General features: G+C 40.6%; 6 protein-coding genes across 8 annotated transcripts; 2 read left to right on the forward strand and 4 right to left on the reverse strand.

Moving 5' to 3' along the window:
• Nucleotides 1-3,223: 3,223 nt before the first annotated feature.
• On the reverse strand, nt 3,224-5,216 carry LOC104815137. Its single transcript, XM_010543456.1, has 2 exons — nt 4,182-5,216; nt 3,224-3,865 (listed from the first exon to the last, which is right to left on the reverse strand). Exons 1-2 carry the CDS (start codon nt 5,214-5,216, stop codon nt 3,224-3,226), a joined length of 1,677 nt encoding a protein of 558 aa, XP_010541758.1.
• A 4,150-nt stretch (nt 5,217-9,366) lies between these two features.
• Nucleotides 9,367-10,626, reverse strand: LOC104814965 (vegetative storage protein 2-like). Its single transcript, XM_010543228.2, has 3 exons — nt 10,182-10,626; nt 9,883-10,092; nt 9,367-9,658 (listed from the first exon to the last, which is right to left on the reverse strand). The coding sequence occupies exons 1-3, from the start codon at nt 10,583-10,585 to the stop codon at nt 9,484-9,486; spliced, it is 789 nt and encodes a 262-aa protein (XP_010541530.1). The 5' UTR covers nt 10,586-10,626; the 3' UTR covers nt 9,367-9,483.
• A 1,101-nt stretch (nt 10,627-11,727) lies between these two features.
• LOC109116738 (pre-mRNA-splicing factor cwc21-like) lies at nt 11,728-12,769 on the reverse strand. Its single transcript, XM_019202697.1, has 2 exons — nt 12,655-12,769; nt 11,728-12,291 (listed from the first exon to the last, which is right to left on the reverse strand). The coding sequence occupies exon 2, from the start codon at nt 12,266-12,268 to the stop codon at nt 11,855-11,857; it is 414 nt and encodes a 137-aa protein (XP_019058242.1). The 5' UTR covers nt 12,269-12,291; nt 12,655-12,769; the 3' UTR covers nt 11,728-11,854.
• Nucleotides 12,770-14,260: 1,491 nt separating this feature from the next.
• On the forward strand, nt 14,261-16,006 carry LOC104814964 (basic leucine zipper 9-like). Its single transcript, XM_010543227.2, has 5 exons — nt 14,261-14,689; nt 14,804-14,891; nt 14,996-15,170; nt 15,260-15,461; nt 15,555-16,006. The coding sequence occupies exons 1-5, from the start codon at nt 14,549-14,551 to the stop codon at nt 15,789-15,791; spliced, it is 843 nt and encodes a 280-aa protein (XP_010541529.1). The 5' UTR covers nt 14,261-14,548; the 3' UTR covers nt 15,792-16,006.
• Nucleotides 15,989-22,567, reverse strand: LOC104814963. 3 transcript variants are annotated; one of them, XM_010543224.2, is made up of 19 exons: nt 22,408-22,567; nt 21,833-21,988; nt 21,510-21,737; nt 21,270-21,356; nt 21,058-21,147; nt 20,831-20,957; nt 20,377-20,477; nt 19,448-19,616; nt 19,204-19,325; nt 18,843-18,971; nt 18,657-18,755; nt 18,522-18,579; nt 18,367-18,442; nt 18,155-18,284; nt 17,883-18,040; nt 17,668-17,740; nt 17,379-17,573; nt 17,207-17,300; nt 15,989-17,129 (listed from the first exon to the last, which is right to left on the reverse strand). In XM_010543224.2, exons 1-19 carry the CDS (start codon nt 22,450-22,452, stop codon nt 16,246-16,248), a joined length of 3,021 nt encoding a protein of 1,006 aa, XP_010541526.1. In that variant the 5' UTR covers nt 22,453-22,567; the 3' UTR covers nt 15,989-16,245. The 3 variants fall into 3 exon arrangements, with proteins under 3 accessions (XP_010541526.1, XP_010541528.1, XP_010541525.1); XM_010543226.1 differs by having other exon boundaries at nt 22,373-22,408; XM_010543223.2 differs by lacking the exon at nt 22,408-22,567 and adding an exon at nt 22,196-22,326.
• Nucleotides 22,568-23,185: 618 nt separating this feature from the next.
• On the forward strand, nt 23,186-24,939 carry LOC104814966 (aspartic proteinase nepenthesin-1). Its single transcript, XM_010543229.2, has 2 exons — nt 23,186-24,168; nt 24,513-24,939. The coding sequence occupies exons 1-2, from the start codon at nt 23,285-23,287 to the stop codon at nt 24,937-24,939; spliced, it is 1,311 nt and encodes a 436-aa protein (XP_010541531.1). The 5' UTR covers nt 23,186-23,284.
• The last annotated feature ends 2,667 nt before the right edge of the window (nt 24,940-27,606 follow it).

Genomic DNA, 27,606 nt, shown 5'->3' on the forward strand with positions numbered 1-27,606 from the left:
CATGCCATTGTTCGAGTTTAGAATTAAATTTGAACTAGTTTATTAAAGTTCGGGTTTATTTTAATATGAACATCATAATTTGGATTTTAAAAGGTAAATGATAAAGTTCAAATTTTATTTAAAGAATTTTGACAAATTCAAGTATTAATCTTATAATTTCCCTAAAAAATATTTTTTTTCTTGGTCAAAAGATTCATATTCCGTTCCTTTAAAATCACTGCAAAATTGTCACAACTTTTACAAAATATAAGCTGAATAACCACCACAACCAAAAAAACCATTGAGGCTACAAACCTTTTTTTTTGATGAAATTTGGGTATATTAATAATAAAAATAAATGGGACATTGTCCAGGATACATAATCCACAGAACAAGCATTGCGCTATTTTTCCTTACATTAGGATACACTTGTACAGACCTGGCTAAACAATCAGACTATTACGTAGTTCAGTAGAGAGTAAGAGAGTACCACTTTTGAAGTAGAATATTGTTGTCACTGTCCCTGCCTTGTTGTAGGGATAGGAGAGAATTCCTTATCGATTGATCCACTCGTTTCCGCAGGACTTGTGGCGTGATTGAAGAGTTCCCAAATATCCGACTATTCCGTTCCTTCCATAATTCATAGACGGTGTGCTGGACCAGGACCTTTATGAGGACCTTTCTCCTGCCTTCATCTGATAATGGAACTCCATCTGCCCAGGCTTTGCAGCTAGCTAGCGTTGTCGGAGGGTTGTGCCAGAGCTTATGTGCCAGTATCGACCACGTCTCGAAGCTGTACGGACAGCGGAAGAACAGGTGCCCATGAGATTCCTCCTCTTCATTGCATAGAACACAATTTGCATTCTGTATGAGATTCCATCTACGCAGCCTGTCACGTGTAGGCAGTCTACCTTGCATAGTCACCCACTGCATAAAAGCGTACCTGGGAATTGCTTGCTTAAACCAAACCATTGAGAACCAGTCCACCTTTGCAGCAGGCTCTCTAATGAGTTTCCAAGTCATGGATGCTGAGAATATCGACTTGTATCCATTATCAGATGTTTTCCATAGAAAGGTATCCTCCTCCTCGTCGCTGGTGAGTGGAGCCTTCATTCCTAAAAGTTGTATGTGAAGCTCTTGAATTCTCTGGGTTCGTGCTCCAGGGAGTGTCCAATTCTCGTTCTCTGTGGCTTCAGTAACCTTCGCTTGTAAAGGTAGTCTGAGTAATCTTGGTCCATCATTGCCGATATAGTCAATAAGAGGCCCTAACTCCGTCCAAGGATCATGCCAGAAGAACGCTTTTTTCTCGTTCCCTATCTTACAACGAACAAATTCCTTGGCCAAATCTCTCGTTTTCATAAGCTTCCTGATGTTCCAAGACTGTCTTGGCGTAGGTTTGGAGTGCCAGAAGGATCCGTGTCGCAGAATATTAATCGTCATCCAAGCTACCCAAAGGGAGCTCGCATCCCGAAAGAGTGCCCAGATCATCTTAAGGCGGAAAACTTTATTGAGATCTTCCAGCCTTTTGATGTTTAATCCACCTTCGCATCGGGGCTTACAGACTGCTTCCCATGAGATTCTAGCCCTCCCAGAGCTCGTTGTCGTGTTTTTCCAGAGGAAGGTAGAGCAGAGCCGGTCGATTTTTCGTAATACAGCTTTTGGCAAAAGAAACACCTGACACCAGCTATTTACCATACCATAGATTACTGCAGAAATTAGTTGGACTCTACCTGCGTATGAGAGAAATTTCGTTGTCCAATTGCTGATCTTTTGGCGGATTCTGTCCATTAACGGTTCATAGTCTGCTGCAAGGAGCCTTTTTGGGTTCACTGGTAAGCCCAAGTATCGCATAGGGAAGGTGCCTATTGCGACACCAAGGACTGAAGCTAGCTCCTGTTTTTCTTGTTCTGCAATACCCCCAAAGTATATTTCTGACTTTCCTGCATTTATCTCCAACCCAGATCCATGTCCAAACCAAGTCAAACTGTTTCTCACAGATTCCAGCGATGACTTAGAGGCCTCACTGAAGATAACTAAGTCGTCGGCGAATATCAGGTGGGTAATCAGAGGTTCTGCACACTTGGAGTGTCAATGGAACTGCCCAAGTATGGCACCTCTATCCAGTTTCCTTGTTAGCACCTCCATAGAGATAATGAATAGGTACGGAGATAAAGGATCACATTGCCGTAGTCCTTTTTTTCCTTTGAAGTGGCCCGATAACTCCCCATTGATGTTTACCGAGAAACTAGTGGTTGTTATACACTGCTCTACCCAATGAATGAAGATATTCGTAAAGTCCATTGCCTTTAGAGTTTGTATTATAAACCCCCATTGGACAGAATCAAATGCCTTACGTATATCAAGCTTAAGCATCGCATTCTTCCTGCATCCCTTAGTGTTATAATCCCTGACCAATTCAGATGCAATTAGGACATTCTCCATCATGAACCTTCCACTTTGAAAGGCTGCCTGGTTGGTTGAGATGCAATTGACGAGCAGAGGTTTGAGTCTCTTTGAAAGAATTCTCGAAATTACCTTGTATATGGTGGTACAACAACTAATTGGTCTGTAATCCACAAGCTTATCTGCCCCAGGTTTTTTCGGTACCAAAGTGATAGCAGTGGCATTGAATCCCCTGCACAATGTGCCTGATCTGAAAAATTCTGATACTGCGTCTACCAAGGCAGGACCAGTGATCTCCCATGTGGCTGTAAAAAAACTCTTTCGAAAAACCATCCGGACCAGGGCTTTTATTCTGTGATAATGAACGAAACGCAGACTGTATCTCCTCCGCAGTTACTTCTTTTGTCAGTAAAGCCTGATCCGTACCTGAGCATCTGAAAGTTAGCAAATCTCTCAATTCCTCAAGTTGAATCAATTCTCTTGTTTCCACATGCCCACCATATAAGTTGCTGTAAAAGTCTATTACATGGTCTTTGATTCCCTCTTTGGATGAGATTCGAGTCCCCTCCGTAGTGAGCAGGTAATGAATGTGATTCCTTGCTGCCCGACCCTTTGCGACTCTGTGAAAATAACCCGAGTTTCTATCTCCCAGCTTCAACCACTGGATCCTTGATTTCTGTCTCATGAAGCTTTCCTCTGCAGTCATCATAAGGCTCCATTCTCTTCTAGCCTTTTGCTCAGCTTGTACTAGGTCTGGGGTTGGCCTCTGCATCATGATTTCCTGAACTTCTGATAGTTTATTGCTCAGTTCCTTTACTCTGCTCGAAATCTGGCTGAAGTGTCAGTTGTTCAGGCCTCTTAGCGGCTTTTTTAGCCCCTTCAGCGCTTGCTTAAGCCTTTCTTGTTTATTGCCTTCGAGTGAGTCGTATTTCCAACTCTCCTGAACCACCTGCAAGAAGTTTGGGTGAAGTGCTATGTGTGGAAAGAACTTGAATGATTTCTGAACCTGAGTTGAAATTCCAGGGAAGTGTATCTTGCTCGGAGCATGGTCCGAAGGGCCTGGGGTCATAAATTCCGTAAATGCAGCCGGAAACCTTTCAAACCAATAGTCATTGATGAGGACCCTATCTAGTTTAATTGCGACCGGATCAAGCTGATGATTATTCCACCACGTGAATTGCAACCCTCTATAAGGCATGTCGAATAGTCTTGTTTCCTCAATACAACTTCTAAGATCATCCATTCCCTGTGAGGATGTGGCAACATGCTGGTCAGACCTCTCATTGTGATGCAACATTTGATTAAAGTCCCCAAGTATTACCCATGCACAGTCTTTGATCATATGATGCCTACTCAATTCCGTCAACTCAGCCCATACTTCTCTTCTCTCCAAGGCCGTGTTCTTTGCATAGATAAATGTGGCTGCCAATGTCAGTTGTAAGCTAGGAATAAATACCCCACAAGTAATAGATTGACATGAAACCTTGTAAATGTGAAGAATAACTGATGGATCCCATATTATCCAAATTCTACCGGATGGATCTGCTCCATGATTACAAAAGGTCCTCCATCCAAAGGGAACCGCAGCGCGGATTCTCGAAGCATTCAGCGGTCTGATGTGAGATTCCAGTAACCCGCCCACCAAAACTCTTTGGTCCAGAATCCACTGCCTAATGCTATGACTCTTATTCCTATCATTCAACCCTCTTGTGTTCCAGCAAAAAATCATGGAGCTAGGTTTTTTTTTTTTAGTTACGTTTCTTCTGCGTGGTTCTGCAACCACGCTCTCTTGGCCTTACCAACGTGTAACCATCGTCAGGTTCCTTGATCCCTTTCCCACGCTGTGAGTTGGTAGGGTTTGTTGGAATGGTTACCGGTGGGTTTGTTCGAATGGTTGCCACAGAATTAGTAGATTGTCCAACCATTTCCGAGGAATGTTCAGGCTGTGTTGGTTTACCACCCACTGGCGAAGGGGTTGCAACAGTAGCCAGATTCTGCGCAACTGATGACTCTTCCTTACCTGGAGAGCTGTCTACATTGGTCTCTGCCACCTTCTCAATTAAGCAATTACCACGTCCCTCACAGTCCTCTTGATTCCTGCTACCTGTCTCTGGGCCATTCATGTTTCCCATTACGGGTTTACTTTCTTCTCCTGATCGAGCTTTTTTTTTCTTCCACTGGGGTCTATTTTTCTTCTGCTGATTACCTACCTCGGATGTCGGTATATTTGGGCAATGTTTTACATTATGCCCCACCTCTAGACAGTGGTCACAGCTCGGTGGCAGCCACTCATATGCCACCGAGATGAATCTCTCCTCTTCACCCGGAAGAGTAATTGCAATGCTCTTCGGCGGAGGCTTTGCCAGGCTGACCTCAACGTAGATCTTAGCAAAATTAAACACCTCTTTCGCCTCTGTTAATGGGTGTAAGTATAATGGCTCACCGACACATGTTGCTATTCTGCTGAGACTATCTGAGTCGAACAGCTTCTCCGACACATTTGTGAGTGTCACCCAAGTAGGCACCGAATGCAGTGCAGGTTTTTCCGGCCTATGGTTAGGATTCCAAGCAGATATAAACATCGGGCAGTCTCCAATGTACCAGAAATTTCGCATCAAAATGGATGATTTTAGCCGAGCGTTTGGGATCTTGAAGAGGAAAGTTCCTTTCCCCATGTTATGGACACGGATTCTTGCTCCGCCCCTTGCCCATATAGCGTTGACGACGCCAATAATCTTGTTCATGGTTGGCGACCTGCCGTAGAACTGGCCGATAATGAAATCATCCCACTCCTTGCTCGACGCTTGGAGCATCTCAGGGATGAATTGCACCATAGGTACACCCGATTGATGGTTTTCCGGATTACCTGTTTTCCGCAATGTTCGAATCGAACTTTGCAGTAGCTTGCTCCAAGTGGTGGGGGGTCCCGATCTCTTTCTGAGTCTGGGGGTCTTCCCCTGAAGGCGGCTGGACTGCTTCTGATTGGCTGTAGATTTGCGGCATGTTCAGCTTCGGTGTGGGGTTTGGGGCAGAGTTTGATAGGGGGAAATTGTGCGGTTGCGGATCGAAGTTGAGGGGGCATTTTGCCGGACAGCAGTGGCCGATCCGGTGGTTTCTTTTCCGGTCGGCAGTGGGCCGGCCGGTTGGCAGTCGGGGTAGGTTGGATTTAGCGAGTCGCACCCAGCTTCACCCTAGGAGAGAGAAAAGCTCCATTCTACCTTGAGTACTTGAGGCTGCAAACTTAGTAAGAAGTAAAGTATCATATTAGATACCCCAAGAGAAAGAGGTTAGCATCATATAGTATTTTCCTGCATAAGTGCTCTGATCATCGAAACCAACGGAGTAATAGCTCAGATACAAGTTCCGGTTTTGTTATCCGGAAGGCAGCTCCTATTCGACGCAAGGTTTTGTCGAAGTGCTTGAAACAAGTATCCACGTCAGAGTAGATAGATTGGTGTAGCCTACTATTTCTCTCTCTTCATATGTGATTAATAATAGCTTGCCAAGCTATTAATCCTATGGTTTTGGAGTTCCGAGTTCCGCAGTTTCGTTTTAACTACAGTATAATGTTAAAAATCTGATTTTTGGTATCTAATCATATGTTTTGTTCATCGAGTCTTAATTTTTTTTAATCTGAAAATTAGAAACGAAATGTGAAAATTTTCAATTTCGTCGCCCCTCTTAACCCTAATTCCTCGTATTCCTCGTCGTCATCGTCATCGTCATCATTTGCTCTTGCTCGCCCTAGTCCTTGTCCTCACAATCTCACTGTCACCAAGCACAAAAAGACACTATTATCGGAAGGATCGGAGATGAAGTGGTGATTAGGAATTAGGAATTTGGGGATATCAATCAATGTGTGTACGTGTATATATATATGTATGCGTGTGTTTAAAATATTAACAGGATCAGGTTGTAGGCTTGGTGTTACTAATAATTTGTAAATATTCACACGCGCACACACACACACATATATATATATATATATGATTCAATGCAAATGTTTAAAATCCAGATTTTATAACGTTAATTTATCCTTAGGGGTATAAATATGAACGGTGAATATGAAATCGTAATTTTGGTAAAATTTTAAGGGACAAGTGTGAAGATATCATAAGTAATTTTTTTTTTTTTGTAAAAAAGAGTAATTTTCAATAACTTGATTGATGTTTTAGAAAATGCTAAACAAATTTAAAATCAACAAATTGATTTTTTTTTTTATAACGGAGCGTCCTGGGCCGAAGCCCAGACTAATCTTCAGACCGGGAGCAAGCCATGTGCTTTGAAATATTCGCTCTCCTCCCCACCCTGGGGCTCGAACTTGGGGCGGGACAAGTGCTAAATCAACAAATAGGTAGTAGTTCATGGCATTATATATACAGGAAAAATGATTCTTATAGTTTTCATATGTAAATCTAAAACGACGTATTAATTCAAAAGATTATTATCTTGAAGATTTTAAAATTTTCAATGGATTCGGAACTGTGTTTATTATTTATGTATGTATGTTTTTTTTATGAACCATGACGTTAGATCATCATGGTTTCGATTTCCGTATATACTACTTGATAAAAAAAAATCTAGCACTTGAAACTCGTTGGGATTTTGATGCTTAAAGAAGCCGATGATATTTGAGTTCTTTGATCACTTCATCTTAATTCTCCTCCAAATCACTTTTTATTTATCCCCATATATATATATATATGCTTGGCATTATGAACTACGAGTTTTGTGTATAATCTTGAAAAGAAGAATCTGAAATATTTCACATGTTTTGTTACTGCTTCTGACCAAGGCGGAGACATCGGATTCGGACAAAGTACTCGAACACGATATTGAACACAAGTCGTCGTTGTGCTTCACTTGTTCTGATCCCTTGCCTTGATCTGATTCTTCTCTTGATAGAGGCCTTTTTCCATGCATTGTTCGCTCTCACACCAATCGGTTAATTTTGGCTAGGGTTTTTGTTTTTGTACTTGTAAGATTAAGGAAAAAAAATGTTGGTATATATATATATATACACACACAGAGAGAGACGGATCTATATCAGTGTATGGGGACACATGCCCCCACTCAATCAATTAAAAACCATTTTTTCACACAAATTATAGAAAATTTTGAATAAAACTGTATAATACCCCTATAAAATTAATATTATTTATAATAAAAATAAAATTGCCCCCTCTTAAATAATTTTCTAGGTCAGCCACTATATATATATATATATATCGCAAGCATGAGCATATCATTTGGGATGATTTATATGGGCTTAAAGAAAATCTAGCCCAAATGTGTTTGGATCTCCTAAGCCCAACAATAAAAGCGTGCCTCTGACTGACATGACGTGGCACCTACGTACCGCTAATAGAGTTTTTCGCTTCCCATGCATGCAACGTACACGTCGCTACATACATACATATATACATGATGATGATGATGATGATATATTTGTTTTTTGCTGATGATGATGATGGATGACAGTCGTGTTAAATGGAAGATAAAGCTGCACGTGCTGAAAATAGAGCGAGACACATCGACGCAACGCAATAATGCAGAAATGGGCACAGGCAGGTGAGCGTCAGACTCGGGGGGATAATAATTGCGAGTCTTATCTCCGCTTGTTTTAAAGCACGTGTTGATATATAAAAGAATAAAATAAAACTAATTGCTTTCATTTTAAAATTCAATATTTTTTAGAATAATAGAAAAAAAAATTATCATTTTTTTAGTAGAATAATTCTATATAAAATCATAAATTGTGTAACTTTTATATGGAAGAATAAATTTTATTTATTTTTGTATAGAATTTATAAATTCATGATTTTATACAAAAAAAAAATAAAGTTAATAAATATATGGGAATACGATCAGATTTATAAAGTTTATGATTTATATAGAAATTATAAAGTTGAAGAATTTATATGATTTTTTTTTAAATCGTGATTTTTTTAGGATGTTGTCCGTTAGTCACGTAATATTTTTTTTTTTGTTTTATCTTGGCTTTTATTAATTGATTTTATTAAATTATATGTCGAACATGTTCGTCCTAATATAATATGCACTGTTCGAACTTCCAACATCGCTCTCCGCCACTGTTCGGTGAGGGACAAAAATCAACATTCAGAAAACTGCAAAAACACGACTTAATTAGCATCACATAATTTTTCCTCTCTTTGTGGTGGATGGACACAAATTTTATATTTTTAATAACTAACAAATAAAAAAATAGCCAATAATAAGAAAAAATAAACAAAACTAATATGAATTAGTGGTTCACATTTATTACAATTTTGTGTAGGTAAGATCTATACATTGATCGTATGAATATCGAATGTCTGCCGACGATTTGTGCAAATTTATGATATGGGGATCTGAATATAACAATCATGCGCATCTAATTCTATTAAAATGCCCATTACCTGAATTTATGTGATGGGGATATGGATACTGGCGTCACACTTTCCATTACTCTACTTATTTTTATTTTTTACAAAACTCGAACTTATTTATTGTTATAATATTTTTTTTTATAATCTAGAAATTCACGATTCAAGACTCTACTTACATCTTTCATAAAATCCGAAAAATCTATATAAATGTCTCTCCCCAACTGAAAATGGAAAAGAGCTTTAGTCTCTTCCCTTTCTTATCGTCATAATATTGCATCACTTATCTTTGTGTCAACTTATAACGCATTGCTTTGGATTGCCATTTTGTTTTCGGCCATCAATTTATATATTTACTCACAAAACGATCTTAATCTTATGTCATGGAATGGAATTCATCATTATCCATATCAAGGGGCATATTATATAAAGACGTTATTGTAAATTGTAATTCACTATACTCGGTAATTCTATAGTCATCATCCATGCTATATAAGAACATGTACATTACTCGAATAACGCACAAAAATCATTACACTACATTCACGCTTATCTTCTCTTTCTTTACGGGTTATATATATATATAAAGGTGACAGACAGTAAAAATACTCGGGAGATACTCCATTTATTGATAGATTAAGGCGGTTACAACACGAGAGACAAGACAGGAGGCCATATAGATATGGATCAAAGGAGGGGAGAGAAGTGAGAGAGTTTAGGTTTTGTAGTAAAGAGGGTTAGGGAGCTTGAAAGTCCTCCTTCCCGCGCTCTCCTTCTGCAGATCACTCCACTGATCTCCGATGTTCCCTATGATTGTGTATCCTCCCCTCTCCAGCTTCTTCCTCTCCTTCGACTTGTAGTTCACTATCTTCGCGTTCGATCCCGTCGGCCTGACGTGGCAAGCCGAGGTTCAACACCTGGAATTACGTAGGTAATTAGGGTTAAAAACCAAGTCTTTCTTCTATGTCCTAACACTATGATGCTTGTCAATTACCTGGGGGAATTCCAATGTATAGTTCTCCATCAATCTTGAGGGGTTTAACGATAGATTCTTCAAGAATCTCTTGGAATTTCTTTCCTATATATATATATACATATATTGGGATCCCATTACTTGAATATGGCCTTCTCCCAGAAGGTGTAACCGGCTTTCTCGAGGTTTGAGAGAGTGATTTCCCTAAGCTCCTCGTATCTTTCGGTGATCAGAACGGGTTTTATCCCTTTCTTCTGCAGGTTGTTGTAGAGATGCAATGTCTCCCCAAGAACCGGAGCTTCTCCAAGGCTTATCCACTTGTTGAATGCCTCCGAGTCCACACTCTCTGTCCTGAAAAAAACAATAAATTATCTACGTCATCCATGAAAATGCAAATATATATCTGAAATATAAACACATGTATATGTACATATATATACCCGAAGCCATTAGCTTGGTAGAAGGGAATGTTAGAGAGGAGGGTCTCGTCGAGGTCGAAGATCCAAACATTGACAGTGTCGTTCTTAAGGGCAAGTCCTTTGGCGTAATAGTATGCCTCTTTGCATATAGTTTTGGAATCTGCACGGTACTGATCGGAGAATGTCAAGTAATCCTCGACATATTCTTCGCAGTTCGCAGGGACAGTCTTGAAGTTGATGATGTTGTTCGTCTCGACACCAAGGTGCCAGCTTCGGCAGTTCGGGTAAGAGATCGACAGCCGAAGCTGCTCGGCCATATCTGGGTCGGTGACCTGTTCGATGAGCTCAGGCACCGTCATGGTCCGAGCGTTACAGACCGTGACAGTGGCCAAGAACAGCAGACAAGCAATTGGTAGGGTTTTCATCTTTCGGGTTCGTGTTTGTGAATATGGTTTTGTTTTTTAGATGATTGTGGAAAATGGGCAGCGTATAAGATGCTTTATATAGCGGGTTTTTGGGCCTTGCGAGATGCTATGACGTGGTAGGTTTTTCGCAACGTGACAAAGAGACCGGACATGGCAATCAAGAGGGATGGGGACAAGGGACCGTCATCGCTAACAACCACCACAAATTTAGAAGCACGTGATAAACGTGGGTATTAGCGACACGAAGACACAAATGGTGAAGAAGTGTCCAAGGATGACGAGAGCTATGTGAAGGAGCATTCGAAGCAATATGGAGAAACCCCAAGAAGGATCAGTCCCGGTTTGGTTAGTGTATTAACATTTGGTTTGGTTTTGGTTTCGGTTTAATTGGATTCAATCCCTCCATATCATGGGTGAATCCAATTCAATGACAATGGGGTCCTGTACCCATTCCTTTAATTAAAAAACATTAATTTCTTTATACATTTTATAATATTTTAAATAAATTTATTAAATATATCTATAATAAATTCAAATTTATTTCTAAAACTATAATAAATTTACTATTGTCTCCAACTGTAATTTTTTTTAAGATCTCCACATTGTCCCATTAAAGAGTCCTTTGTAATACATTATTATCCCATTTGAAGTTTAAACTTACACACATGATTTGCAATAAGAGATTCCGTACCCAAAAATTGACGTGAAGGATGCCGTTTCCTAATGGACCAATACCACTACTCTCGGCATTTATTTTGTATACTACGAATAAAAAATGGCTTATGCGCTTATACAAACGATCCAAGTTCTTACAGGAGAAAAGTCACTAAACATTAACAAAATAGAAAGATTTAAGCGAAGAGATGTCATATCATCATATGATTTCCTCCTCCCACTTGGCCGATCTTCATGATAGTTACGACCCTTCATCCTACCGTCGTCGTCTTCTTCCTTCCGGCTGCACTGTCATGCGGCTTATAGTCGCGGTCATCCTCCTCATCTTGCCCGTGCTTCCTCCCTCCCTCTACGGTAATGCTGTCTCCTATGATCATCCTGTGCTTCTCTTCTTCCCCACTCTTCTTTGGAATCAGATCTCTCTGAAGGGCGATCGATACCTTTCATGCACTTTCACTCGCTTTTTGTTTTCGTCACTCCTATTTTCAGGTTCGGTCAAGAAAGGAACGCTCTCGCCTCTCTGTTCGTCTACATTCAGCATCCTCGTACGCTTTGCTCTTTGGTTCACTGTCAACATCACCTTCATCAGTTTGCTCAAGCGCAGCCCGAAACATCTCCATCTGTTTCTCCTTTTCCAGCAGCAATCTGATGGGGCTGGGTATCAGAGATTTTTGCATCAGCAGACTCATCGGAACAAGAGGTGGAAGCCTCAAGATTCAACCTGGCCTCCTCAAGCTTCTGAGCAATCTCAGCATCAGAGTAACCGTGATCTATGAGCTTATCCTCGAGCATGACAAGCTTAAGGTGAATCTGACGCTTGCGGTCGTGCTCAAGGATGTCTTCGTTGGGCTTCTTGGAGAGACCAGCTGTGCCCTGACCATCCTCAAACCCTATTCCACCATTAACGGGCTTACCGGTAGACTTAGGCTTCACAAAAAACTTGTTGCTCTGAATGTAACCATTGGTCCCTGAACCCCTCGGTGTCTGTAACCCTATTCCATTGTACATCGCTTACCCTCTAACTGAACAATCTGTCGTCAAATTCGACACGATTACAGAGAGAACGACGGACGCCAAAATTGAATTACGCGGAAGAACAGATACAGAATTCAAAACAAGATAGAGCGATCGAAGGAAACCCTAACACAGATACGAATCGACCAAAAACAAACAACAAATAAGGAGAAAACTCCGCGAACAATTCGATCTAAATTCTACATTCAGGAAAAATTACATAATCGACCCCCTGACTCAAACCAGAACGAACAATTACTGGTGAAGTAATCCCAGTAACGGAGATAAATAATGGATCCAAGTTCCCCAAATATAAACCCTAATACAAAACAGATGAATCAAGAAGCAGGGAAGGAAACCAAGTAAAGACCGAAGCTTACCTTCGAATTCGTTTGATCAAGACAATACAACCTCCGAAATGGAAGGGATCGATTCGCTCTCTGTCCCCCACTGATTTGGATTAACGTTTGCCAAAGCTGCGACTCGCGAGTGAGTGGCTAGTTTTGTCGTCTCGGCTCCCGAAAATTGTCCCAAGATTTTAGTTATAATTACCGAATCATGCCATTTTCTCAGAAATTTAAATATAATAAATAGAATGAGAGTCAATGAGGCCCAATTACATCTAAAGTTTCATGGGCTTAATATGGGCCCACAATATCTGTATCAACTGTCTCTCTCTATAAAGCTCTTTCGTTACCGAATGAAACCCTAACGAGTTTTCAGAAAACAGCAGCAGCATCAATGAAACGGCGGCCGGGATTTTCTTATCCATTGTGGTCGTGGTTCAGTTCCGTTTTGTGTTGTTGTGGTTTGAATTCGGCGCTTTAGAAGAAAAAAAAAACTCAAGATTCCACAGAGATGAGAGACATCCATCTATCTCCCTGAATCAAAATTCGGAGATCTCTGTCTCTTGTAACGGAATCTTCTTCGTCTGTGGTCTGAGATCGATCTGATACAGAATCGATTATGTTTTCCGAAACCTGTTCTTATATGTTTTGGCGGTGAAAAATGATGATACGGAGTTGTGATTCAGGCAGCCTCCACTGCCTTGAAAAAAATCTCGACGGCGTGTGAGGTGTTTAACTGCTCCGACATTGAACCTTGCTTCTGCTCTTCAGGCTTGCTGAGATTCTGTCTTTGAAGCTGGTTTAGTAGTCTTTAGCACATTCATTCTTCGTTCTTCTCATTTTCTCATCCCGTTACGATTCTCGAGTTCGCCATCTCCGATTCCCACGTCTGAGATATAATCATTATGGGCTTCCGTTTGCGACGTTGCCGATCGGTATGACCGTACTTGGGCTTACGTAGCCCATCATGATCAGTATTGGGCCTAAATGGGCCCACCATATATTAGGAGGGGCCCATTATGAACTTTGTTTCTCGTTTCTTGTGTGCCACAAAAAGCGAGTGCGTGTAAAGGTTGTGGAACCAACGAGCATAATCTCCGAGGCCGAATAATTTCATGCGTCGCATGGAATCTGTAAAGCAGCTCACACATCAAACAGGAAAAGGAAATGGGTTTTATTTTTTATATATAAAATTTTAAAAAGTTGATATATGTCTATGCACAAATTATGTGTTTCTGTTTGCATATTCTATATATATAATGAATGATACAAATGGTCATACGTGGGCTACCCATTTGTCTCTGTTAATGAGACCTTGGTTCAACATTTAGTGCATGTGCATGTGCATGTCATCATATGACTAATGGGTGGATGTTTTTTTAATAAAAATGAATGCTTGTCACAAAGGTTAACTTTATTACCAAATCCGTAAACGTATGGTTTAATTCAAGTAAGCGGTAATTAGGAAATTAAAGTTTAAAAGCTAAAGTCTTCAATCCGCTTTTGAAAAGCATTCGACGGGTTTTGGTTATTAGGATCCTTTTTATATTCAATTTTGGGCTATGTTGAGTTCCACAAACATGCAAAATGCTCAACGCAGAGAGAGAGAGAGAGAGAGAGAGAGCACTTAATTATGGATAAAACCAACATTGAAACATCATTAGATTGTGATTAGCGCCGTAATAACCATGTGGTACTGAGAATTGAATTGAGTGGAAAAGCAGAGCCTCCCTTTGCGTTTTCTTTCTTTTTTTTGGGGGGCTTGGGATTGTGAAAGTGGAAATGAGGACGTTGCATTGACTAAGCAAATCTTGCTTCGCCATTAAGAAGTTCCATAAAGTTGGCAACTTTAAATTTAAGTGACCTTCCAAAGTGCTTGTATAAAATCGCCACCCCTCTCTCTCTCTCTTTCCCACGCTGAGTGGAAATGGATGACAAGGCAGGCATGAAGAGAAGCGCTTCCGAGTTGGCGTTCGAGGAGTATCTCATGAAAGCCATTTCCTCCTCACCAGAATCCACCATTGACACGATCCCTTCAGACCCTTCGTCGTTTGATTCCAAGAACAGGGTTTGTTCTTTTGATGAAACCGCTACTTTGATGTCTTAGGAGACAAATCAGATGTTGTGTTTGTGTTTTGTTCTTTTGCTTACTGAGAGGCTTGGCTCTTGGGTTGAGTTGCAGGATTACACTTGTGGATTGGAAGAGAGCCTTTTCTGGATTGAGGGCATAACTCCTCTTGCCACCATTGATGCCCATTCATCCATCTGTGGTATGCTCTTTCACTCATTGTTTTACTCTCCCTCTCTCTCTTTGTTTCCTGTATATGTTCTGTAAGCGATATAAGTTTTGTTCTTCTTCTGTGAATCTGCAAAGAGAATCTGTCAGCTGATAGCCCGTCGTCCACAAATAAGCCCGAGGCAAGAGGAGAAGCTCGGAGAGCTGGGAGTGGATCCTCCAATGACCACTCTGACGAAGAAGAGGATGCAGAGACAGAAGCTGGTCAATCTGAACAGACCGATGCTCCTAACGATATCAAACGTCTTAGAAGGTGCCCAGAAAACAAAAACAAGCTGCATGCAGATATTAACCATGAATTCAAAGTTGCTCACATCGTTTTTGCTTCTGCAATGATTTCAGGATGTTCTCGAACAGGGAATCTGCAAGGCGCTCAAGGAGAAGAAAGCAAGAGTACTTGCAAGATCTCGAGTCACACGTTGAGAATCTGAGGGGCCAAAACTCAAACTTGTACAAGCAGCTAATAGGCGCAACCCAGCAGTTCCAAAATGCTGATACAAGTAACAGAGTTCTTAAATCAGACGTCGAAACACTTAGAGTCAAGGTATCATCATAGCTCGAAAGAATAGTTACCCGAAGAAAAAACTTGAATATATATGTTGATGTATAAAGTACAGTTTTTTATTTTAACTTACAGGTGAAACTAGCTGAAGACTTGGTGGCAAGAGGGTCGCTCACAAGCAGCTTGAATCAACTTCTTCAAACCCATCTAACGCCATCACCACCTCAACCAATCAACACTCTGCGCTTTGCTGCGGGGAGGAATCCCTCAACCACCGCCATTACAGTCCATGACGAGCAATCTTCCATTACCAGACAGAACTCAAGTCTTGGACTCTGTTGTAACATACCCAGTGATGATATTTGGCCATGAGGCTTCTCCTCAGCAAATGTGTGATGACCCCTCGGCCAAATCTCCTGTGCGGGTTTCTGTCTCACTAGATAGAACTACAAGCAAATAAAGTAATGTCTTATTTGTTTTATAAAGAGATTCAAGATTAGTTCAAAGCTAAAAGCAGCTCCAAGAACATTCTGACCCCATAACCACAAATGGTCAACTTGAACAAGGCAGAAAAAAGGTTCTGTTTTTGTGTAAATATATATAATTTACTGCTGAACCAAAGGTACAGTAAACTGTGTGTACAGGACAAGATATTACACTCTCTCAAGAGTTTAAGTACTCGAATCACCTGCTTAAAAAGTACCCTTAAAGAAAGCAAACGACAATACTCTTGTACGTTTACACTTGTATTTTCTATCAGTTTGTCACTGTTAGCTTCTTCTGCCGGCTGTGTGATGCATGTTGGGCAAAATTTACATAGCAGAACTTAGTTGATTACAGGCGTACTAATCTCCTGAGCTGATCCCATTGCACTTAAAGTGGAGAAATCTTCCGGCACTGGGATATTTAGCTCTGAGCATACCAGCTTGATAATATCGGCTGTAACACCTCCTAGAGACATCTTGTTCAGTGTCACTGCAATGGAAAATCTGTTTTCGGCATCACAAAATCCCGTTGATCCTCCCATCCCTGAATGTCCAAAGCCAGTCAGAGACTCACTCTTTGAACGGTTCCTCTTAAAACCAAGCCCAAACTTCCCCTCAGGCAACACTAAGCCACTGTATTCTCCAACACCCAAGAAGGCATCATGAATTCTTGGGTTTCTGAAAATCTTGCCAACATTTTCTCGGTTGTCGTCAGTTTTGCCATCAGGACTGCTAGTATTACCAGCACTACTACCATCAACTAGCCTGGTTAAACTATCTGTGCTCAACTCCCTGCCGCGACCATGCGTTATAGATCGATCATCATAGTGCCTCCTCGCTTTTGGTTTATGCTTTTCAGCGACTGCCATTTCCTTTTCTTTCTTCTTTTTTGATGTGTCGTTTAAGGAAAGAAACAACTTGGGGATGTGGGAATGGCTGCCAAGCTGTGGCTTGGATAAAGAGGAATGTGATGGTGGCACCAAGCCGGAGTCTGCAAGGGTTGCATAGTATCGTGCAAGAGCACGAGCAGAGCAATGCAAATTAGCAGCAGGAATGATGGCTCTTCGCACATCCAGCGTATTAAATATGACGGGCAAGGTGGTTGCCATCCGGGAAATGTTCTCAGGCTGCATCATGGGAGGAAGCCCAGGTTGATTGACAATCAGTGAAAGCTTGCTCAGTTCATCCGTGTCTACCATCAACGTGGCAAGCCGAGGTTCAACACCTGGAATTACGTAGGTAATTAGGGTTAAAAACCAAGTCTTTCTTCTATGTCCTAACACTATGATGCTTGTCAATTACCTGGGGGAATTCCAATGTATAGTTCTCCATCAATCTTGAGGGGTTTAACGATAGATTCTTCAAGAATCTCTTGGAATTTCTTTCCAGAAGCATGCTGCATAGGTTCAGCAAGAGTATGAGAGGAGGTATTGTAAATTACAAAGGTAACAAAAGAGGGCAAGTGATGATATACCTCAAGGATTCCACCGCACAGCCACCCAAATGTAAGATAATGATAATTTTGCACCTTGCCACACTCTGTTTCAAGTGATGAATCAGCAATCCTTTTTAAACATTCGTCCCAGTCACATATAAGGAGAGGATTTCCTTCTCTGATGGGATCAAAGGCATCGTGCAAACCAGACGTATGGTTGAGCACATGATGGACCTGAAACAGTAAACCAAGAAAGAGTCAAACAAAACATGCTAACAGGAAAAAGACGAGACCTTGTCACAGATATTCCGACAGTAAAGTTCTGTACCTTTATGGTACCTTTCCCATTCACTCCAAACCCGGGCCAAATGTTTGCAACACTCTGATCAAGCTGCAGTTTTCTGCACCATTTAAATACGAGGCTTGGTAAGTACGACTAAAAACAAGTTCTACTAGATGCAGACCTATGTATCAGAAATAAAGGTGATCTGGGGGATGTGGGGTCTGCAAAATGAATTTCAGATGATAAATGTTGTTACTTACCCTTTGTCGACAAGCCAATGCATCATACCGGCGGTGACACCTTTAGTTACAGAGAAAACAGGAAATAAGCTATCGGGTTGAACTGGACGAGGGTCATATCTGCCAAGCACTCCAGCAGCAGTGTCAATAATGACCTCCCCATCTTTGTAAGCACATACCTACATTGATGTAGATGATGATGATGGTGACTGATGATATTTTATAACAAACAGGAAAATGAAACGAATGCACTGGCCAGACAAAACAGTTGAAACTGGAACAATTGTGTAAACCTGAATTCCGAGTATTTTCTGGACACTCCCTAGTTCAACTAACAGCTTCCTCAGTTTGGCTTCTACAGCGGAATGAATTGGCGAGTCATGTAGCCAGTGAGCACCAACAGCTGGTCCTCGACTTATACTCCTATGAAAGAATTTATTGTCATAACGGAGAATTTTTCAGGAAGGGAACGAATGATACACTGCAAGCTTCCAAGAGGACTTACCCCAAGAGAACAGATTCGGCAAATGGTCTCATGATGTCCAGATAAACCACTCGGACATTCATAGTGGACGACAGTCCTAATATCGATAAAATTAAACAAATAAATAAGACGGTAAAGCACCACAAAACATAAAATTCTTATGGTACACATCATACCTCTAAGAAGATTAATAACTCTCGCAAAAATGACAATATCGCCAGGAAAGGCATCTACCTGCAAAACCACGTCTTCGTTTGGATATGGATGCACACTGTCCCAAGAAGGCATAAATGTGAGAGATTTTCACTTACAGGATTGAAGCGTTTTACTTCTTTCTGGCTTAGTTGCATCTTCTCCTGTATAACTTTCATGTTTTTTGTTCTTTCATCGTTCAGCGATTTCAGTGTTTGCTTCAAAAGAGAGGAACCCATAAGAGTGGATCCAGTAAAATTCTCCAAAAAGATGAAGGCCAAGAACTAAGGAGAGGATGTACTAACATAAGCTTCATTCGCAGGCGTAGAAGAACGGAAGAAAAGAGTCGCCACATTCATTGCCTGGTCCGGAATGTCAAGTCTCAGCTTCAATCCCATTTCTGCAAAGGCAGACAAAAGCGCCACTTGGTCTCCCTGTGACAATAAGCAATTAAAACCTAAGATATGCTCTGTAATCTCTACAATGGTCTATAATAGTACGCACAACCAGAGCAACAATTGATACAATTTTATGATATGCAGACTTCTTATTGAAGGCATAAGTGAAGTTAATGAACAAGGATTGAATATCAATATTGACTTCCTATACTGATAGACCAACAGACACGGGAAAAAAAATCATCACAAGTATAAAATTTCCACAAACCTCAGCCGATGCCAGGAACATTTTTGCTAGCGCTTGTTTCACAGAGCTTGAGAGTTTCTTTGTAAGCCCAAAATCAAGTAGAATAGGACGATGTGGCGCTTCCTTGCTGACAAGGAAATTTCCTATCAAACAGAGTGTGGTAAAATTACACAAGATGACATTTCAGGTCTTAAGCAAATGCTGTGAATCTCAGTTGAACAATCTATTCAAGGCCAAATAAATAATTTTGTGTCGCGGATTATACCTGGATGAGGGTCACCATTGAAAAAACCATCAACATATATTTGGTGGGCATATGCACAAGTGATTTCTTCGCAAATCTTTTGTTTATCTACACCAAAAGCATCCAAAGCTTCTGTATCGTTCAACCGAATTCCATCCATGTACTCCAATATGAGGACACTCTCACTTGACTGTCAATGGAATAACTCAGTGTAAGACGTGTAATCGCAAAACAAAAAGCAGGTATACCGCTATGAAGAGAATTTCATCTTTTAACGCTACAGATTCCAGTTGTTGCTTTAGAATTTAAAGCGAAATGTATTACAACAATTTTTATGGAACTCGTAAAGTCAAACAGCAGCTTCACATCGCGGATTTTCTAAGTATGATCAAATATAAAAGTGTGCTACATCAGATGCCATACCACTACCAGCACCAATGGTTTCACAAGTTAAACACAAACAAAGAAGAACCATTTCAGATTTATGCTACATCTTGTTACTGTTTTTATGACGCTTAAGGTGGTTTGGACACGTAAAACGCCGACCGCTAGACGCTCCGGTTAGAAAATTAGAAAGTATAAGGATGGAAATGAATAAACGAGGAGGGGGTAGGCCTAGACTTACTTGGGAACGAGTCATTAGAAATGATTTGGATGTGTTGCAAATCTCGGGGGATATGACACAAAACCGAAATGAATGGAAAAAAATAATTCATGCGGCCGACCCCAAATAAACTTGGGATTAAAGCGATGTTGATGTTGTTGTTGATTGTTACAGTTTTTATCCACAAGTGATTCTATGGTTCTGTTCCATCTATTTGTAAGAGCTGTAAATGAAATTTCTTACATCATAAGATTCTGAATCATGGCCTTACTGCATAAGTGCCATAGCTAACCATCTTCATTCAACTCTTTTACCATCAACCATGAGAGTACGATCAGCCAAGTACCTGAATCACTTCCGGAATTAAGACGTCAACTTGATTGCCACTTCTAACTTCATCAATTGTCTTCCTGCACCCTAGATTCTTGGACACGGTTCTAGTATTCTCTACATAATGAAATCATAGAAAACTCAGAAAAATTAAGCTCTCAGTGGTGCCTAAGTGTGACTCTGAGAAACATCTTGGACTCGATGACGAAAGGAAATCAGAAACAGATAGAGCCCTGTCTTTCACAATGAATTGTATAATACCCATTCTGATATTCGGCAAGCAAGAAACAATGGCAAAAGGTGAGTAGTATCCAGAAAAAAGGTCTATCGCTATGTGTGCAAAGAGCCAACTTCTCATCCCGAAATTTGATTAAAAATAATGAATAAGTGCTTCGGTTTAATTACTTTCTTCTCATAGCAAGCAATTCTATACTCCTCAAGCATATTATTTGTATGCAATGAGAACGTACCAGCTTCAATATTGAAGTCAAGTTCCTTTGGAGCTTCCTTGCACCATTCATCTATCATGGGATTAAAATCATACTGTGGTTCTGCCCAAGCAATCCAATCAACAATTGATTTTGCATTTTTTAAGTCCTGTTAAAAGGAAAAGGAACGCACCAGGGACCAACAATCATGTAACGGTTATAGGTCTTACTGTAAATCTCAAATGCTTCAGATCCAAATTACATCATACCTCCAAGATAATTGTTCTAATGCCATCATGTTGAACTTTAACAACCACGTCCTGCCCATTAGCTAGAGTCGCACGATGAACTTGGGCTATCTACAAAGCAGTAAGAATATAAAAAATGAGGCATTTTTTAATTTCAAGCCAAGCAATAGTTCAGAAGCCTTTGGCGTCAGATAATATGAAGATATGCCACCGACAAAGTTTCAGGATCTTACAGAAGCAGTTGCCAGAGGTTCGTCAACAAAATCCATGAACAGAACATCCATGGAATGGCCCAGCTCACTTTCTATTGTATGACAAACCTGAGGAAACGTATATATAGCTTAGCCTCTCAAAGCGAACACCATAGTTGCTGGTCACAAAGCTTCAAAACCAAATCATACTAGCTAATATCATTTTTTTCTCTTTGGCTTGTTCTTCTACACCCTAATGATGATATTCAACAAGAGTATGACCTCCTTCAAGGGGCGAGGCGGAAGGGAGTCCTGCAACTGCTTGAGAAGTGATATATAAGCCTGAGGAAGGACGTCAGCTCGAGTTGACAAGTACTGCCCAAGTTTCACCCATAGACCTTCCAACTCCACTATCAAACTCAGAACTCTCTTGGCATTACGCTCGTGAGCCTTTTCCCACAAGGTGGGAACTTTGGACTTCTTAGTCCACTTTTCCCGTTGCTGAACAGCCTTCAATCAGAGAAGATTGATCGAAACAAAATACATCAGAAGACACTGAGAGACAAGAAAAGAGTAACACGGAAACAGTTCAATTCAGAAGTTACCTTATAATCGAAATAAATGACAAGAGCTACAGTGAAGACTTTCATGCGTCTTCTGTAAATGTTTCCCCAACCCATTGGTACAAAGTTACGGCAAAATCTCTGGATCTTTGCAAAGAGTCGAGCAAGAAACCGGGGGAGATAATACCACCAGCCGACCTGCAGCGGCATACCAAAATTAGAAAGCAGAAACCCATCATAGTATAGAATTTTCAATACACATAGTGATCACAAGTTTTCATTTTTCTGGCTAAAAAGTCATAGAAACTTAAATATAAACACGCCCATTGCAAGATTGAGCTCTCGAAGTGAGATTCTCCATTCATTCCGGATTTTAAGAAAAACAACAATATGCACAACAGAAACCTGTCTCGACCCAAAAACCTCGTAAAAAAAGAATTGGGCAACTACATGTTGAAGACGAAAAGGAGAGCGCATGAAGAAAAAATCAAACGAAATTTCACAAAAGAAGTCTATGAAATCGGAAGAACCCTAGGAGAAAACGCGAAAAAATGAAGCGGAGAACAGAGGGGGGGGGGGAACCCAGATCGTAGAGATGAAATTGGAAGCCACCGCACCTGGAAGGGCCCGGAATTATTCAAGCGAAATTGGGAATTCAGCATATATAATAAGAAGCTTTAGGATTAGAATCTTCTACGCTCGTGATCCAGTCTTCTTGAATTGTCGCTGGTAGGTGAAGCGCATGCGTAAGATTCAAAGGAGAAAAAACGCGTTAACCTTTACTGGGTGAGCAGAGGAAGAAAACCCGCCAAGGAAAGAATCTCTACCGCAGAATCTGTGGGCCCTACATATATGCAATTTTTTAACTATGGGCTTTTGGCCCACGTGGCAAATTCTGAAAAGCCGACGTGGCATTTAGGCCCATAGAAGCCTGTGTGCGAACACGCTTGTCCTCTGATGGCCACTCATGGGTAAAGCGTTTATCAACTAACGAAACCACCAACTAAATCACACATGCTTTGTGACATATGATTATTATTTTCTAATTTCTTAGTATTTTATTCTTTTATTTATTCATAACAGTTTGTTTGATCTAACTATATCTTAAAAAAAATTAAAAAAATTTAGGTGAATATCTCTCAATACTTAGATTTGAATCGGGTAAAAACAAGATATTATTTTTAATATTTCATTTGAATACTGTTCTGTTTAGAAAATTAGAGGATATAAAGATAGAAGTAAAAAAATAAATAAGTAAACCTAAACTTATTTAATAACGAGTCAAAAGATATGATACAAAATCAAAACGTTTGAAAAAAAATTTATGCGAACCCTAATTAAATTTGACTGATGTTATCGTAATGACTAACAAATTACATTTTTTTGGAAATAAAAAAAAACAATATTTTTTGACCCACGAGAAGTAAATTATTTTTCGGATATAAAAAGTTAATGTTTGTTTTAGCATGTAAACAAAAAACATTGCATTAACCAATGAACATGGCTTCGTCCACATCGAGACCTCTTCTTCTTCTTCTACTTCTATCCACTGCCATTTTCGCTCTTGTCCTCTCTTCTCAGTCCGGCTTCGTCGCTCCGATACTCATCCCATCACTCCACGACCAAAATCACCATACTCTTCAAACCCAAGATCTCGAGGGCTTCTTCTTCCCCATCGAGACCAACCTCTACATTCAACTCGCCATTGGAACACCTCTCCGTACCTTCAACCTCAAGCTCGACCCTTCAACGCATCTCACTTGGCTCGAGTGCGAACCTTGCAACAAATGTTTCCTCTCTGACTCCAACCGACGTTTCAATGGCATTTCGTCGAACACCTTCTCTGCAGTCCCCTGCAACTCCTCTGCTCCCTCCCCCTGTTCTCCGACAAGTACCTTCGTTCATGCTCGCATCGACGAGGCCTCTTTCTCTCCGTTCCTCTACTGTTTGGCATCTGGGTTCTGTGGATACGACGCCGTTTCCGCCGAAGACTCCATCTCCAGCGCCGGCAACGTCGTCTCCGACACGCTTCACTTGTTTTCCTCGATCTCCGTCGCCCATCAAGACAACACCTTGCCCCTTCATGGGTTTGTCTTCGGCTGCGGGACCAGCAACACTGTCAGACGACGAGACAACGACGTCGGCGTCGACGGCCGAGCGAGTTTGACGACTCACCGATTCTCGCTCCTCTCTCAGCTTCGCGTCACGAGATTCTCCCACTGCCTCTGGGCTTCCTCCGTCGGGCCGCGAAACTATCTCCGGTTTGGATCCGCGGCGGAGTATGGGGACAGAGGGACGGCGACGGTGGCGATGATTAACGTGACGGGCTCCTACTTGTTTCACGTTTCCCTGCTCGGAATCAGCGTTGGGGCGCAGAGGTTGGCATACTCTGAATCTGATCGATCAACGAAAAAAATAAAAAATCAAAAAAAAAATTTGTATAAAAAATCAATCTAAAATTTGTATAAAAAATCAACAAAATTTTTTAAAAAAAAACTAAAATTCGGCAACATGTGTTTTTCATAAAATGATTTACTGATCTTCATAAAAAAAAGTAAACAAAAATGAAAATCTTACCTGGGTTTCCCTTAGTTTACTGACCTAATAATATGGTTATATTTTATTCTATTTTTCCTTTTTATTTCATTATCTGCCTCAAAGCAACATACTATACTCTCATTTGTCACAGTAACGCGTTGTTGTTTTTTAAATGCATTTATAGCGTCATGAGAAGCGGCGGCACATGCACAATGGCAATAGAAATAGGGACGTATTTCACGCATCTTGAGACGAACGTGTACGAAGACGTGAAGCGAGAGCTTTTGATGCAGATTGGACCGACAATCGCGTACGAAGTGAACCAGCTCATGTGTTTCGCACGACCGGACGACGTGGACATCGAGTCGCTGCCTAAAATCACACTCCACCTCGGACGGTTCGATTACTCCATCTCCAACAAAGGTTTCTATTTCAGAGACGGCCCATCTCTATGTGCTGCGATCGTTCGAGCTTCCGCCGGCGGCAATGGCGAGAAAAACGTCTTAGGAGCATCCGCCCTCGTCGATCATGCGGTCGGATACGATGTTTCCGAACGGAAGATCTCGTTTCGAAAGAAAGATTGTCTCGTCGATTTCGTCGATGGTATGTAGTATGTGTACGAGAACTGATTTCCTTAAGTATTAGGGTTATCGAACACACATACATATAGGTATAATAAGAGATCTTGACCTAACTATAATATCCTACGATCTAGGAAATATTCCAAATATATATAGATTACAATTAATCACAAATATCTCCAATACGCCCCCTCAAGGCGGAGCACTGGAGGTGATGCCGATCTTGACACAAAGATCATGAAAAGCCGAGCGAGGAAGAGGTTTAGTGAGCACGTCCGCGAGTTGATCCTTGGAGCTAACATGAAGAACCTTAAGCTTGCCGGATTCCACTTGGCCACGAACAAAGAAAAAATCCAATGCTAAGTGTTTCATGCGCGAGTGGAAAACAGGATTGGCACTAAGGTACGTAGCGCCAATGTTGTCACAATAAATGGTCGGGGTAGTGGGAAGAGTGACGCCAAGTTCAGAGAGCAACGAGACGAGCCAACAAACCTCAGCAGAGGCGTTAGCAACTGAGCGATATTCGGCCTCGGTGGAAGATCGAGAATGACCAGTGAGCTTCTTCGATGACCACGAGATTGGGTGTTTGCCAAGATAGACCACATATGCGCCGGTGGAACGAAAATCCCCAGGATCACCAGCCCAATCCGCGTCACTAAAAGCATGAAGACTAACATCATTATTGGCTGAGAGAAAGATACCCGATGTACGTGTTCCCGCAAGATACCTCAACACTCTCTTGGCCGCAATCCAATGAAGGTCAGTCGGGGCATGCATAAATTGAGAAAGCTTATTCACAGCAAAACTAACATCCGGACGAGTGAGAGACAAGTACTGTAAGCTGCCCACAATCATGCGAAACTCCAAAGGGTCCGACAGAGGCTTACCGGCGGTAAGAGTGAGCCGCGTAGTCGAAGACATCGGAGTTGAAACAGCCTTAGCATCGGACATATTTGTACGGTGGAGAAGATCAGTGATGTACTTTCTTTGACTAAGAAAGAGACCATGAGAAGAGCGAGAAGCTTCAATCCCAAGGAAGAAGGAGAGATGACCAAGATCCTTGAGGGAGAAACGGGCCGCGAGGGTTGAAATAAATTCACCAATCCGAGTTGAGCAACTACCGGTGACAATGAGATCATCAACATACACAAGGACAAGGAGTTGAAAGTCCTTACCACGATGGATGAAAAGTGAAGCATCGGCAACCGAGTTAACGAAGTCCCGAGCAAGTAGAAAGTTCCTCAATTCCGAATACCACGCACGAGGGGCCTGTTTGAGCCCATAGATATGTGAAACGTCTATCTTACCCCAAGTCTCAAGTTTATGAAGGAGGTTTATATTCCAAATCACATCCTCGTCTCGAGATTAGTTTGAATTTTGGTACATAATATTCGGTTACTCAAATATTCATATATATATATATATATATATATATATATATAACGAAAAGGAGCAATTTTACGAGGAACCATAATCTATGTATCCACACGTACGATTGTTTTGATATATCTTTGTTTACAGTATATATAGAGAGATGGACCGACACTCACACCAACAGTTATACGATATTCGATCTCTGTGTATATGATTCCGTTTATATTTTAACAAAATTTATAAAATATAAATGTACGCGTATACACATATATGCCAATATGGAATGAGTATATATATAATGCTATTAAAATTAATCTTATTTATTTAAATTAATTGCAATTAGTAATAATTTTATGTGTATTCTCTATAAAATAAAATCAATATTTTCCATTTTTATTATTAATATTTCTATTTTAATATGTTTTTTCTCTGTGTAATCAATTATCTTATATATACATAGAAAGTAAAATTTCGAATCTGCATGGAAATCTGTTGAGAAAAGGTTGTCAAATAGAGAAGGTTGAGTCATTTGGATTTGGTATTATAACGTCTTTAGATCAGAATCACTTCATTCATGATGATGATGATGATGATGATGATGATGATGATGATGATGATGATACGGACGAGATCATTTATCATAGCTAGTATATATCATTCAAGTGAGATCGGGTTAGAGATGCGAATACTATTTGTTTTTCCTCTACTCTTTTTCTTCTATATGTCAAAAATAAACTAACTCGTTACCCCTTATTTACATTGTAGGTTTAACTCCCACCATCGTCGCCACGCCGACTAGCTACACTACTATCATGACAAAGCATTGTATATGTAATTTGGATGGAACGCAACCTTCGACTGCATAGACAAATTTATCGGTGGCGGACCCAAAATCATCTTTGAATGAGGGCATTAATGATGAATATTCTAAATTTTTATGGGACATTATTTAAATTTGTATTAAAATAATAAGTAATGTTTAATTTTTTCAAATGATAATAAAAGTAAATTTAATTTTTTGGATGAGCCCACCTATGAAATCTGTCCGCCCTCTTCCGAGACTTGAATCGCTCATCGCCTAATAAAATGACGATATTGGCCTCGCATTGTCTCCATGTTTACGTTTACACGTGAAAAACTCTCTTGTACAAAAAAAAAAAAATCATTGTCGGCTTCAAGAAAACAGTAAAAGTTGTATTTGACGTTTGTTTCATATGTATATATACACAACATAAGCGTATTATTATGTTCACTCAACTAACCATATCTTTAACTTTTTAAACTCTCTTGGGGGCTAGTCCATGTGACAATCTCATGCGGGTC

The sequence above is a fragment of the Tarenaya hassleriana genome, unplaced genomic scaffold (genome assembly GCF_000463585.1).
Source record: "Tarenaya hassleriana unplaced genomic scaffold, ASM46358v1 Cleome22, whole genome shotgun sequence".
Lineage (NCBI taxonomy): Eukaryota > Viridiplantae > Streptophyta > Magnoliopsida > Brassicales > Cleomaceae > Tarenaya > Tarenaya hassleriana.